Genomic DNA, 13049 nt, shown 5'->3' on the forward strand with positions numbered 1-13049 from the left:
CTCAACTACAACAGCCTCCATTTTGAGTGCACCATACAGCAATGCTGCAATCTACCTCCACAGTGATCCCTGCAGTGCAAAAAATGACTAAATGTGGGGTGGGGAAAAAACATATTTTACGTATAAATGTTACAACAAACCTATAGCTACGTTTTTGTTATTTGGAGTTATTAAATACTTTAAAAAAAGGGTTGCAGCATATCATGCACATCTGCAAGCAGAGCAGCAAAGGCTGAACAAATATTAATCTCTTCTTTTGTTTTAATATGTTAAAATGCTATATACAGCATCGTATGTACATAAGTGGACATTATAAAAGTGCCATATTTTTTCTAATAAAACAATGGTCAGTTTGGGTCAGATTTTTTCAATATGGCCCATGTGCTGATTGAGTTTGACACCCCAGGGCTAGCATATCTATACTGAACAAAAATATAAACGCAACATGTAAAGTGTTGGTGCCATTTTTCATGAGCTGAAATAAAAGATCCCAGAAATGTTCCAAATGCATAAAAAGCTTATTTCTCTCAAATTTTGTGCACAAATTTGTTTACAACCCTGTTGGTGAACATTTCTCCTTTGCCAAGATGATCCATTCACCTGACAGATGTGGCATATCAAGAAGCTGATTAAACTGCATGATCATTACACAGGTGCACCAAGTGCTGGGGACAATAATAGTCCACTAAAATGTGCACAACACAATACCACAGATGTCTCAAATTTTGAGGGAGCATGCAATTGGCATGCTGACTGCAGGAATGTCCAACAGCGCTGTTGCCAGAGAATTAATGTTCATTTCTCTACTATAAGCTGCCTCTGTCATTTTAGAGAATTTGGCAGAACGTCCAACCGGCCTAACAACCGCAGACCACATGTAACCACGCCAGCCTAGGACCTCAACATCCGGCTTCTTCACCTGCGGGATCGTCTGAGACCAACCACCCGGAAGCTGATAGAACTGTGGGTTTGCAGAACAAAATAATTTCTGCACAAACTGTCAGAAACCGTCTCAGGGAAGCTCATCTGCGTGCTCGTCATCCTCACCAGGGTCTTGACCTGACAGCAGTTCGGTGTCGTAACCAACTTCAGTGGGCAAATGCTCACCTTCGATGGCCACTGGCAAGCTGGAGAAGTGTGCTCTTCACAGATGAATCCCGGTTTCAACTGTACCGGGCAGATGGCAGACGTTGTGTGGGCGAGCGGTTTGCTGATGTCAACATTGTCAACAGAGTGCCCCATGGTGGCTGTGGGCTTATGGTATGGGCAGGCATAAGCTACAGACAACAAATTGCACTTGCTTGAGGCAAATGGTGGTCACACCAGATACTGACTGGTTTTCTGATCCACGCCCCTACTTTTTTTTTTTTTTAAGGTATCTGTGACCAATGGATGCATATCTGTATTAGCAGTTGTGAAATCCATAGATTAGGGCCTAATTAATTTATTTCAATTGACTGATTTCGTTATATGAACTGTAACTCAGTAAAATCTTTGAAATTGTTGCATGTTACGTTTATATTTTTGTTCAGTGTATTTATGTAGCTAGCTATTTATTTAGCAAGCTAAAAACACAAAGCCTAAAGTTAGCCAGCTAGCTGCTGGGAGGATGTCATGTCATTGGAGGAGTGGGTGAGTGACCGACTTTTTCCCCTCATCGTTTTTCAGTGGCTACAGCTACTGATTCCGGTTGTCATTTGGTTAGCTAACAAAAAATGTGAATCGCTTTCCTAGCTAGCTATGCTGAACTTGAACGACTGTTATTCACAGTTAGCATATCTCTTAGTTGACAGGCAAGTTCCCATTCAGTTGTCAAAACCTGGGTTGGGACGAGCACGCATTGCCAGGCAAGTTGCAGAAGGACGAGCAGGCTACTATTCCCCACCATTTCAGTGTAATTTTGACGGCCAACTACCTTAAAAAATGTGAGGGTTTATCTAAGGTTCCCTCGTTAGATTTGAGCTCATCTCGCCAACGATAGCATTAGCTGTTGATTTTGTTGTTGTCGATGTGCATAGGCAACTGAAGGAGAGAGAGCCTACCTTTTCATGGCTGTTTGATCAATAGGACTGTGAAGTTCCCAAATGTAAGAGGACTCCCGTGGTATTTACAGAAATTCATTCTGGTGTATTTTGAGGCTTTTGGCAAATGCGTTCTAATGATCTAAAGTTGCGCTGTTGCTACTGCCTGTAAACACACAGTCCAGTTCAAAGTGAATGATATAAGGCCCGTGTGGCAAACGGCATATTTGCATATAGGCCTACTGTAGCTCTAATTGGCTATGGCGCACCGGTCTGCGTAGACTCTGGTCCTGGACAAGACAGATGTATTTTCAAATGTTTTATTATTCTTTTTAGTCTTGTCCCATCGCTGCAACTCCCCTACGTACTCGGGAGAGGCGAAGGTCGAGAGTCATGAGTCCCCCGAAACACAACCCTGCCAAGCTGCACTGCTCGCTTAACACGGAAGCCAGCCGCACCAATGTGTCGGAGGAAACCCGGCCCGCCACCAGGAGTCGCTAGAGCATGATGGGACAAGGAAATCCCGGCCGGCCAAACCCTACACTAACCCAGACGATGCTGGGCAAATTGGGCAACACCTCATAGGTCTCCCGGTTACAAAATAGCCTCCAACACTCTACTCAGCAAATTGGATGTAGTCTATCACAGTGCTATCCGTTGTCACCAAAGCCCCATATACCACCCACCATTGTGACCTGTACACTCTCGTAGGCTGGCCCTCACTACATATTCGTCGCCAAACCCACTGGCTCCAGGTCATCTATAAATCACTGCTAGGCAAATCCCTGCCATTGGTCACCATAGCAACAGCTACTCGTAGTATGCGCTCCAGCAGGTATATCTCACTGGTCATCCCCAAAGCCAACACCTCCTTCCAGTTCTCTGCTGCCAATGACTGGAACAAACTGCAAAAATCTCTGAAGCTGGAGACTCTTATCTCCCTCACTATCTTTAAGCATCAGTTGTCAGAGCAGCTTACCGATCACTGCACCTGTACACAGCCCATCTGTAATTAGCCCACCCAACTACTTCATCCCCATATTGTTATTTATTTTGCTCATTTGCACCCCAGTATCTCTATTTGCACATCATCTTCTGCACATCTATCATTCCAGTGTTAATACTAAATTGTAATTATTTTGCACTATGGCCTATTTATTTATTGCCTTACCTCCATAACTTACTACATTTGCACACACTGTATTTAGATTTTCTATTGTGTTATTGACTGTACGTTTTGTTTATCCCATATGTAACTCTCTGTTGTTGTTGTTTTTATCGCAATGCTTTGCTTTATCCTGGCCAGGTCGCAGTTGTAAATGAGAACTTGTTCTCAACTGGCCTACCTGGTTAAATAAAGGTGAAATAAAATAAAATAAAAATGCTACACATTCCTTTATCTCATGCCCTTCTGCACAATTATCACTCCTTGGAACCTCCCTCCTACACACTGCTGCCACATGCCCATAAGTTTGACACCTGTAACATCGTAATGTATTCGGCACATAAGCTCGTTCAGGATAACTTATATATCCTAACTTCACTTTGTCGGGCAAAGACTCAACTTCAAAACTCAAAAGAACAGACAATGACTCTTCTGTTTCCCCACTCGCCACTCTGTTTGCGTCACACCAAACAACGAGCATCACAAACACCGGGAATCTTCCCCTTCAGTTAGTCAACTTTTACATTTACTGCTACCCCAGTAATCACTCCTTTCAATGGCGCCCTTTTCTTGAGAGTGAAACAATTCACATTTCTTGCCCCCCATTTGTTTAACTCTGAGCGCCTTCTCCCTCTGACCAGCAGAAACACAAACAATTATCACTAGACCACTTCTGGTTACCCTCACTGATTCCACTATACCCAACTATTTTTTCTCAACTGGCATACCTGGTTCAATAAAAGTGAAATAAAAACTCTTTTTTTTTTTTTTTTTATACAGCCAGCTGTGATACAGCCTGGGATCGAACACAGGTCTGTAGTGACACCTCAAGCACTGCAATGCAGTGCCTTAGACCGTTGCGCCACTCGGGAGGCCCAAGACAGATGTTTTTATTCTGTTTTATTTACTGCAGTGTCTATTAATTGTCCAAATGCATGGATGCTTTCCCACTCTATATTGCTATAGAATTTTCACAAACGCCTTAAATGACCATAGCTAAGTGCTCGCTTGTCAGAAAATGTAAAAATAAAATAAATAAAAAATTCTTCCTGGGGGTGTATATGAACAGATTGTAATAAAATGTAATGTTGCTAAAACGCTGTCAGTTCCACTTGAAACAAAAGACAAAGGAACCCAGGGGTGTATTCATTATGCCGATTCTGTTGCAAAGAAACGGTTTACTCCAAACTGAAAATGTTTTGCAACGAAAACAAGACAAATTAAGTAGGTCCCTCACAGTTTCGTTCCATTTGCTCAGATTCCATTGCAAGATGTAATGAATACACCCCAGGTATTAAGCAAGGGAACTGGTTTTAGAGGCTTTGCTACACAATGATATTGTAACGTATTTGGGGGGGGGGGTCGCCCCGACCGGGATTCGAACGGGGGTCGAGCCAACACCTTAACCATTAGGCCAAGAGGTCCTAACCTTTTGACCAGGTTGCTTGGTGTTCTCTTAAAGCTGAGATCCGCTAAAGGTGAAACAGCACCATCGGTCACCCCAGGCGCATTTGTTATCGTTTTTGTTTTGTTTAAAAAAAAGAATTGTAGCACATACTCTGCTGTTCTATCACGCGTGCAATGATGTCAGAGAAAGAATAAATTAAACTGTTTGAAGTAACATCTTTGTTGTTATATCACAAACGGACGTGGCAGTTTTACCACAACGGATTCCAACTTAAAGTCGCTACAATGTCATGGATGAGCAGAATTAGGTCAGAAAAAAGAAAAGACCATTAGGTCAAATTGGATAGAGAAATACTCAAATTCAAGGATACCATTTTCTGGAAATTTCTATATTTGTATGTATTAACATCAGTCTGATCATTTTCTCTTCACCATGGCTCTGAGACATTCCAAAACAACCTAATTATTAATTGGCTAATGTTTAAACAGTCTATATCTATTAATTTGAAACCTACAGCATGAATGTCTCTCGAGTGGCGCAGTGGTCTAAGGCACTGCATTGCAGTGCTAGCTGTGCCACTAGAGATCCTGGTTCGAATACAGGCTCTGTCGTAGCCGGCCGCGACCGGGAGACCCACGGGGCGGCGCACAATTGGCCCAGCGTTGTCCAGGGTAGGGGAGGGAATGGCCGGCAAGGATGTAGCTCAGTTGGTAGAGCATGGCGTTTGCAATGCCAGGGTTGTGGGTTTAATTCCCACGGGTCCAGTATGAAAAATAAAAGAAATAATGTATGCACTCACTAACTGTAAGTCGCTCTGGATAAGAGCGTCCGCTAAATGACAAATGTAAAAATAAGAGTTTTGTCCACATCCTGCCTTTTTAGTCCCATCTTCTGACAGAAGATGTCTGTGTCCTCATTTTCTTTCTCCATTCTGTGTTGGTCCTGTTTTTGTTATTTGTGGACTTTATCAACATGTTTCAGCAGGTCAGCATTCTCAGTGAATCTTCTACCACACACAGAACAGCCATGCTGTTTCTCACCTGTGTGAGTCAGTATATGCCTGTTCAGGTGTGTTTTTCGACTGAATTTTTTCCCGCAGTTACCACAGCTAAATGGTTTCTCTCCTGTGTGAGTACGTACATGTTGGGTTAGGTTCCCCTTCCGATAGAAGCTTTTCCCGCAGTATCCACAGCTAAATGGTTTCTCTTCTTTATGAGTCTGTATATGCACGTTCAGCAGCCCCTTGCTATAGAAGCATTTTCCACAGTCACCACAGCTAAATGGCCTCTCCCGTGTATGAATCATCATGTGCTGGGATAGACGTTCTTTGTTTTTAAAGGTCTTGCCACAAACAAGGCAGGGGTTCCCACCATGACAGAGTGGGACATGGGCCTTCAGTTTACTGGTGGAGTTGAAGGGGCATTCAATGGGTCTTTCCCTGGCGAGAGTCACATGACTCTGAAGTTCAGCTTTCAGAGCAAATACTTTGCCGCAGTCACAGCAGCAGTGAGATTTTTTAGACATGGTGCTGAGTTTAGAACAGTATGGTGGTTCGGGATTCAATGGTGGACTGTTTACTTGGTCACTAATTACGGCTGAGCTGTGGCTGACGGCTTCGTGATCCCATTCACTTTTCACACAGGGAGAACTAAATATAAACTCTATGGTATTACCCTCCAGCCCTTGAAACTGCTCTTCCTCCTGGCTGGTCCTCAGTTCCTCCTGTTCCTCTTTAATCTGTGTGGGCCCTGGTTCCTCCTGTCCCAGACTAGGGTACCACTCCTGCTCACAGTGTTGTTGCTCAGGGGGAACCTCCTCTTCAGAGACAAGGAGAGAGAACTGCTGGGAGTCTGGAGGGTAAAAATGATAGGCGCAGACATGCCTGAGTACACATTATTTTCGCAACACCAACAAAATAATCATGCATGGTGAAAGTTAAACTAAAACGTTGTTGAAATGTTAATTGCTGTTACTGCCTAAAAAGTTTATGAAGTGAGTAGATGAGATCTACACACACACCTGTGCTACATAGTTTTATCTCCGGTGTAATCCGCAGCTGTCTCCGTAGACGATCATTCTCCTCTTTAGATCGTGAGATCTCCTCCTGGTACTCAGTTACGACTTTCTCAACTGCCCCCAAAATCTCCACTGCCGCCGCCGTTAAACACTCAGATAGAAACGAATTCAAAGACTGTAATTTAGACATTCTTAGTAGACTTGTGGTATTATTATTGTCAAAATAGCCTTGTTCTCTCTGGTTTTATTCACCTATTTAGTCTAGAATTCGTCTACGATGAAGGAACGTTGAAAAACAAACCCGCTCTCCCAGTTCTACATCCGTGATGTTCTTCTTTGATGAGGTTTAATGGCGGTTGGCATCCAATATGTTATTCATTACCGCCACCTACTAGACTGGAGTACAACTCCCTTCTATTTTGCTTGAAAAATTAAATAAAATTAAAAAAAAACTCCATCTAACACTACACTCACAAATTTACAAAAATAAAATTAATTTAAATTAACACCACCCTACTCCACTATTTAAATCTATTCATTCCTACCTCATGCCCTCAACCTGAAAGGATGGGACATCACCACTTAACACACCTTGTAACTCTTCTGTCAAGTCTCACACACCCAAATACCTCTCTGCAGCTGCCACCAAATCTACATTTTCTTCGACTTACGTTCCATCCCTGCAGTACAATTAATAACCATTGTAATAAATGCTAAAAATCCAATCTTACTGAAACATATATCACTTCTTGGGCTATCCTCTGTACTGGTACAGATCGACTACTCTCACCACTCCCCCTTGACCCATCTTCCTCTACTTTCTTCACTGCCTCAGCATATGACAACCTCTGCACTACTCTTACCCTGAAAACCTCAACCTGCCTCTCTCACACGGGACATTTCTGATCCCCAGCCCCATGGGCACCCCTACAATTAGCACATACCACTACTTTCCCCAATGAGATCCAAGATGGCGTAGTAGTGCGGTCGTGTATTGTGTTGTGTCCTCGTGTAAATAGCCAGTTTTTTTCATTTTTTCTTTTAATCGTAGTTATTTCTCTATCTCACTTTCCATCTTTTAACTAAATATACTTTCCTGCAACCCGCCTCACCCAATGTGGAACGGATTCTATTATTTCTTTATTTTTATCAAGAACCTACAGCTGAAACTAGCCAGCTAGCCAGCTAACTAGCTACTTGCTATTAGCCACCGTTAGCGGTCTTCACCACTGTCCGTGGCCTGCACTACCTACCAGCCAGCTCTAGCCTGGACAATTATCGGCCAGTCTGCACAGCGTGCTATCGACCCAGAGCATATCGGATTTTCTGCCGGAATCACTGAATCACTGGACCTTAACACTGGACCATCGCAACTAGCTAGCTGCAACCGAATGGCTGTTGTTGGCTAATCACCACTTCCCTACATACCAGTTAGCCTTGAGCTAGCCTCTAGCCAGGCCCATCTCCCAGCTATCTACCTCTCTGTCAACAGGACGGGACCTCTTAGTGTCGACACGGAGCCCAGGCGATCCATCACGACTGGACTGCCGACGTAATCGTCTGATGTGGTTTCAACAGGCTTCCCGTTCCGACGACCACGAAGATCCATCTGCTAACCCCGGACCGCTAGCACGCGCAATCAACAGCCATGCCTCCTGCTCGCCTGTGCTTTAGCAGCCTACGATCTGCTCCCGGACTTACTTAGTGCTGTTCACTGGACCTTATGATCACTCAGCTACACAGCTAATGCCTGCTGGACTGTTCCTTTACACAGTACCCCATCCTGTTCATCTGTTTAGCCTCAGCCCAAACTTTCGTCGCCATTACCAGTTGTTGTCTTAGCACTCTCGAATAAAACCTGTGATTGCTTTATGCCTCTCTCCCATGTCAATATGCCTAGCCTATTGCTGTTTGGGTTGGTTCTTATTATACAATTTCACTGTAGAGCCCCAAGTTCAGCTCAACCAGTCTTAGAGAGCTCCTTTGTCCCACCCCCCATACACGCAGAGACTGGCTCAATCGGTACCTCCAGTGATGCTATCTCTTTCATAGTTACCCAATGCTTAGGTGTACCTCCACTGTACTCATATCCTTCCATATCCTTGTCTGTACATAATGCCCTGAATCTATTCTACAACGCCCGGAAATCTGCCCCTTTTCTCTGTACCCAACGCACTAGGAGACCAGTTCTTAAAGCCTTTAGCCGTATCCTTATTATATTCCTCCTCTGTTTCTCTGGTGATGTAGAGGTTAACCCAGGCCCTGTAGCTCCCAGTATCACTCCTACCCCCCAGGCGCTATCATTTGTTGACTTCTGTAACCGTAAAAGCCTTGGTTTCTTACATGTTAATATCAGAAGTCTCCTCCCCAAGTTTGAGTTATTCACTGCGTTAGCACACTCTGCCAACCCTGATGTACTAGCAGTGTCTGAATCTTGGCTTAGGAAGGCCACCAACAATTCAGAAATGTCCATTCCGAACTACAACATTTTCCGTCTAGATAGAACTGCCAAAGGGGGCGGAGTTGCAATCTACTGAAGAGAGAGCCTGCAGAGCTCTATCATACTATCCAGGTCTGTGCCCAAACAGTTTGGCTTCTACTTCTAAAAATCCACCTTTCCAGAAATAAGTCTCTCACTGTTGCCACTTGCTACAGACCCCCCTCAGCCCCCAGCTGTGCCCTGGACACCATATGTGAATTGCTTGCCCCCCATCTATCCTCAGAGTTCGTACTGCTTGGTGACCTAAACTGGGATATGCTTAACACCCCGGCCGTCCTACAATCTAAACTAGATGCCCTCAATCTCACACAAATGATCAAGGAACCTACCAGGTACAACCCTAAATCCGTAAACATGGGCACCCTCATAGATATCATCCTGACTAATTTACCCTGTAAATACACCTCCGCTGTCTTCAACCAGAATCTCAGCGATCACTGCCTCATTGCCTGCGTCCGTAATGGGTCCGCGGTCAAACGACCACCCCTCATCACTGTCAAACGCTCCCTAAAACACTTCAGCAAGCAGGCCTTTCTAATTGACCTGGGCTGGGTATCCTGGATGGATATTGACCTCATTCCGTCAGTAGAGGATGCCTGGATGTTCTTCAAAAGTGCTTTCCTCTCCATCTTAAATAATCATGCCCCATTCAAAAAATTCAGAACTAAGAACAGATATAGCCCCTGGTTCACCCCAGACTTGACTGCCCTTGACCAGCACAAAAATATCCTGTGGCATACTGCATTAGCATCGAACAGCCCCTGCGATATGCAACTTTTCAAGGAAGTCAGGAACCAATATACACAATCAGTTAGGAATGCAAAGGCTAGCTTTTCAAACAGAAATTTGTATCCTGTAGCACTAACTCCAAAAAGTTTTGGGACACTGTAAAGTCCATGGAGAATAAGAGCGCCTCCTCCCAGCTACCCACTGCACTGAGGCTAGGAAACACTGTCACAACCGATAAATCTACGATAATTGAGAATTTCAATAAGCATTTTGCTACGGCTGGCCATGCTTTCCACCTGGCTACCCCTACCCAGGCCACCAGCTCTGCACCCTCCGCTGCAACTTGCCCATGACCCCCCCGCTTCTCCTTCGCCCAAATTCAGATAGCTGATGTCCTGAAAGAGCTGCTAAATCTGGACCCCTACAAATCAGCTGGGCTAGACAATCTGGACCCTTTCTTTCTACAATTAGCCGCCGAAATTGTCGCAACCCCTATTACTAGCCTGTTCAACCTCTCTTTCGTATCGTCTGAGATCCCCAGAGATTGGAAAGCTGCCGTGGTCATCCCCCTCTTCAAGGGGTGTGACACTCTAGATCCAAACTGTTACAGACCTATATCCTGCCCTGCCTTTCGAAAGTATTTGAAAGCTATTTATATGGGGGATACAATCTTCTCAGCTCTGCAGATTTTGCTGCGAAGAGACTGAATCATTAGATCATTTGTTTTGGTATTGTCCATTTGTAGCTTGTTTTTGGACACAGGTCCAGGAATGGCTAAAGGATTGCAATATTTACCTGGAGCTAACCCTGCAGATAGCATTACTGGGTGATCTGAAAAGTCATAGTCAATCGATCAATAATATAATAATACTTTTAGCAAAAATGTTTATTTTCAATTTACAATCTGTAGAAACAATGAGAATAGAAAGGTTCAGAACTTTTGTAAAACATCACAGTACAATTGAAAAATATATGGCAAATAGAAATCCAATATGGATGGTGTTAAGAGATAGATGGGTGGTGTTGAATGGAGTTGAAGGATGGGACTAATATCAACTAACAACAACCAATAACAACAAGATAACTAATAATGTAAGCACACTGTGTCCATAATAAGCACAATAAGTATATAGGTTATATGTTGACAGCTTTTGTGAAAGAGCACAGTTAGAAAGATATGGTATGGCATATAGAAGCAAACCGGATGGACATCATGAAAATGATCGGAGAGGTTGAGGGTAGAGGAAGTTCAGGAGTAAAAACAAACAAAATAGAATTATTGTAAAATTGACTGTGTCCATAAAATGTACACTGCTCAAAAAAATAAAGGGAACACTTAAACAACACAATGTAACTCCAAGTCAATCACACTTCTGTGAAATCAAACTGTCCACTTAGGAAGCAACACTGATTGACAATACATTTCACATGCTGTTGTGCAAATGGAATAGACAACAGGTGGAAATTAAAGGCAATTAGCAAGACACCCCCAATAAAGGAGTGGTTCTGCAGGTGGTGACCAGAGACCACTTCTCAGTTCCTATGCTTCCTGGCTGATGTTTTGGTCACTTTTGAATGCTGGCGGTGCTTTCACTCTAGTGGTAGCATGAGACTGAGTCTACAACCCACACAAGTGGCTCAGGTAGTGCAGCTCACCCAGGATGGCACATCAATGCGAGCTGTGGCAAGAAGGTTTGCTGTGTCTGTCAGCGTAGTGTCCAGAGCATGGAGGAGCTACCAGGAGACAGGCCAGTACATCAGGAGACGTGGAGTTGGCCGTAGGAGGGCAACAACCCAGCAGCAGGACCGCTACCTCCGCCTTTGTGCAAGGAGGAGCAGGAGGAGCACTGCCAGAGCCCTGCAAAATGACCTCCAGCAGGCCAAAAATGTGCATGTGTCTGCTCAAACGGTCAGAAACAGACTCCATGAGGGTGGTATGAGGGCCCGACATCCACAGGTGGGGGTTGTGCTTACAGCCCAACACCGTGCAGGACGTTTGACATTTGCCAGAGAACACCAAGATTGGCAAATTCGCCACTGGCGCCCTGTGCTCTTCACAGATGAAAGCAAGTTCACACTGAGCACATGTGACAGACGTGACAGAGTCTGGAAACGCCGTGGAGAACGTTCTGCTGCCTGCAACATCCTCCAGCATGACCGGTTTGGCGGTTGGTCAGTCATGGTGTGGGGTGGCATTTCTTTGGGGGGCCGCACAGCCCTCCATGTGCTCGCCAGAGGTAGCCTGACTGCCATTAGGTACCGAGATGAGATCCTCAGACCCCTTGTGAGACCATATGCTGGTGCGGTTGGCCCTGGGTTCCTCCTAATGCAAGACAATGCTAGACCTCATGTGGCTGGAGTGTGTCAGCAGTTCCTGCAAGAGGAAGGCATTGATGCTATGGACTGGCCCGCCCGTTCCCCAGACCTGAATCCAATTGAGCACATCTGGGACATCATGTCTCGCTCCATCCACCAACGCCACGTTGCACCACAGACTGTCCAGGAGTTGGCGGATGCCAGGTCTGGTTAGGAGATCCCTCAGGAGACCATCTGCCACCTCATCAGGAGCATGCCCAGGCGTTGTAGGGAGGTCATACAGGCACTTGGAGGCCACACACACTACTGAGCTTCATTTTGACTTGTTTTAAGGACATTTCATCAAAGTTGGATCAGTCTGTAGTGTGGTTTTCCACTTTAATTTTGAGGGTGACTCCAAATCCAGACCTCCATGGGTTGATACATTTGATTTCCATTGATAATTTTTGTGTGATTTTGTTGTCAGCACATTCAACTATGTAAAGAAAAAAGTATTTAATAAGATTATTTCATTCATTCAGATCTAGGATGTGTTATTTTAGTGTTCCCTTAATTTTTTTGAGCAGTGTATATAGTATGTATAAACTGGAAGTAGAAGCCTAAGTGTTGTTTTTCACTAGTTTACTCCAATTAGGGAAGGGGTGGTGGGGTTGGAAGATAATAAAGGGAAATATATTTTTTTTAAGGATGTGTATGTGTATGTATGTGTGTACAGTGGGGAAAATAAGTATTTGGTCAATAACAAAAGTTTCTCAATACTTTGTTTTATACCCTTTGTTGGCAATGACACAGGTCAAACGTTTTCTGTAAGTCTTCACAAGGTTTTCACACACTGTTGCTGGTATTTTGGCCCATTCCTCCATGCAGATCTCCTCTAGAGCAGTGATGTTTTGG

At 44.3% G+C, this 13049-nt stretch overlaps 1 protein-coding gene across 1 annotated transcript; it reads right to left on the reverse strand.

Moving 5' to 3' along the window:
• Positions 1 to 3960: 3960 nt before the first annotated feature.
• Positions 3961 to 6942, reverse strand: LOC311111312 (uncharacterized protein). The gene is made up of 2 exons (XM_084154034.1): positions 6614 to 6942; positions 3961 to 6444 (listed from the first exon to the last, which is right to left on the reverse strand). The coding sequence occupies exons 1-2, from the start codon at positions 6798 to 6800 to the stop codon at positions 5546 to 5548; spliced, it is 1086 nt and encodes a 361-aa protein (XP_084010160.1). The 5' UTR covers positions 6801 to 6942; the 3' UTR covers positions 3961 to 5545.
• Positions 6943 to 13049: the final 6107 nt, after the last annotated feature.

This window comes from Coregonus lavaretus, assembly GCF_964263955.1.
Source record: "Coregonus lavaretus genome assembly, chromosome: 3".
NCBI lineage: Eukaryota > Metazoa > Chordata > Actinopteri > Salmoniformes > Salmonidae > Coregonus > Coregonus lavaretus.

Excerpts from the sequence above, each read along its gene's own strand:
- LOC311111312 (XM_084154034.1), bottom strand. The coding sequence starts at position 6,800 with ATGTCTAAATTACAGTCTTTGAATTCGTTTCTATCTGAGTGTTTAACG. Across the intron at positions 6,445-6,613 it reads GATAAAACTATGTAGCACAG|ACTCCCAGCAGTTCTCTCTC; the intron begins GTGTGTGTGTAG and ends TTTACCCTCCAG.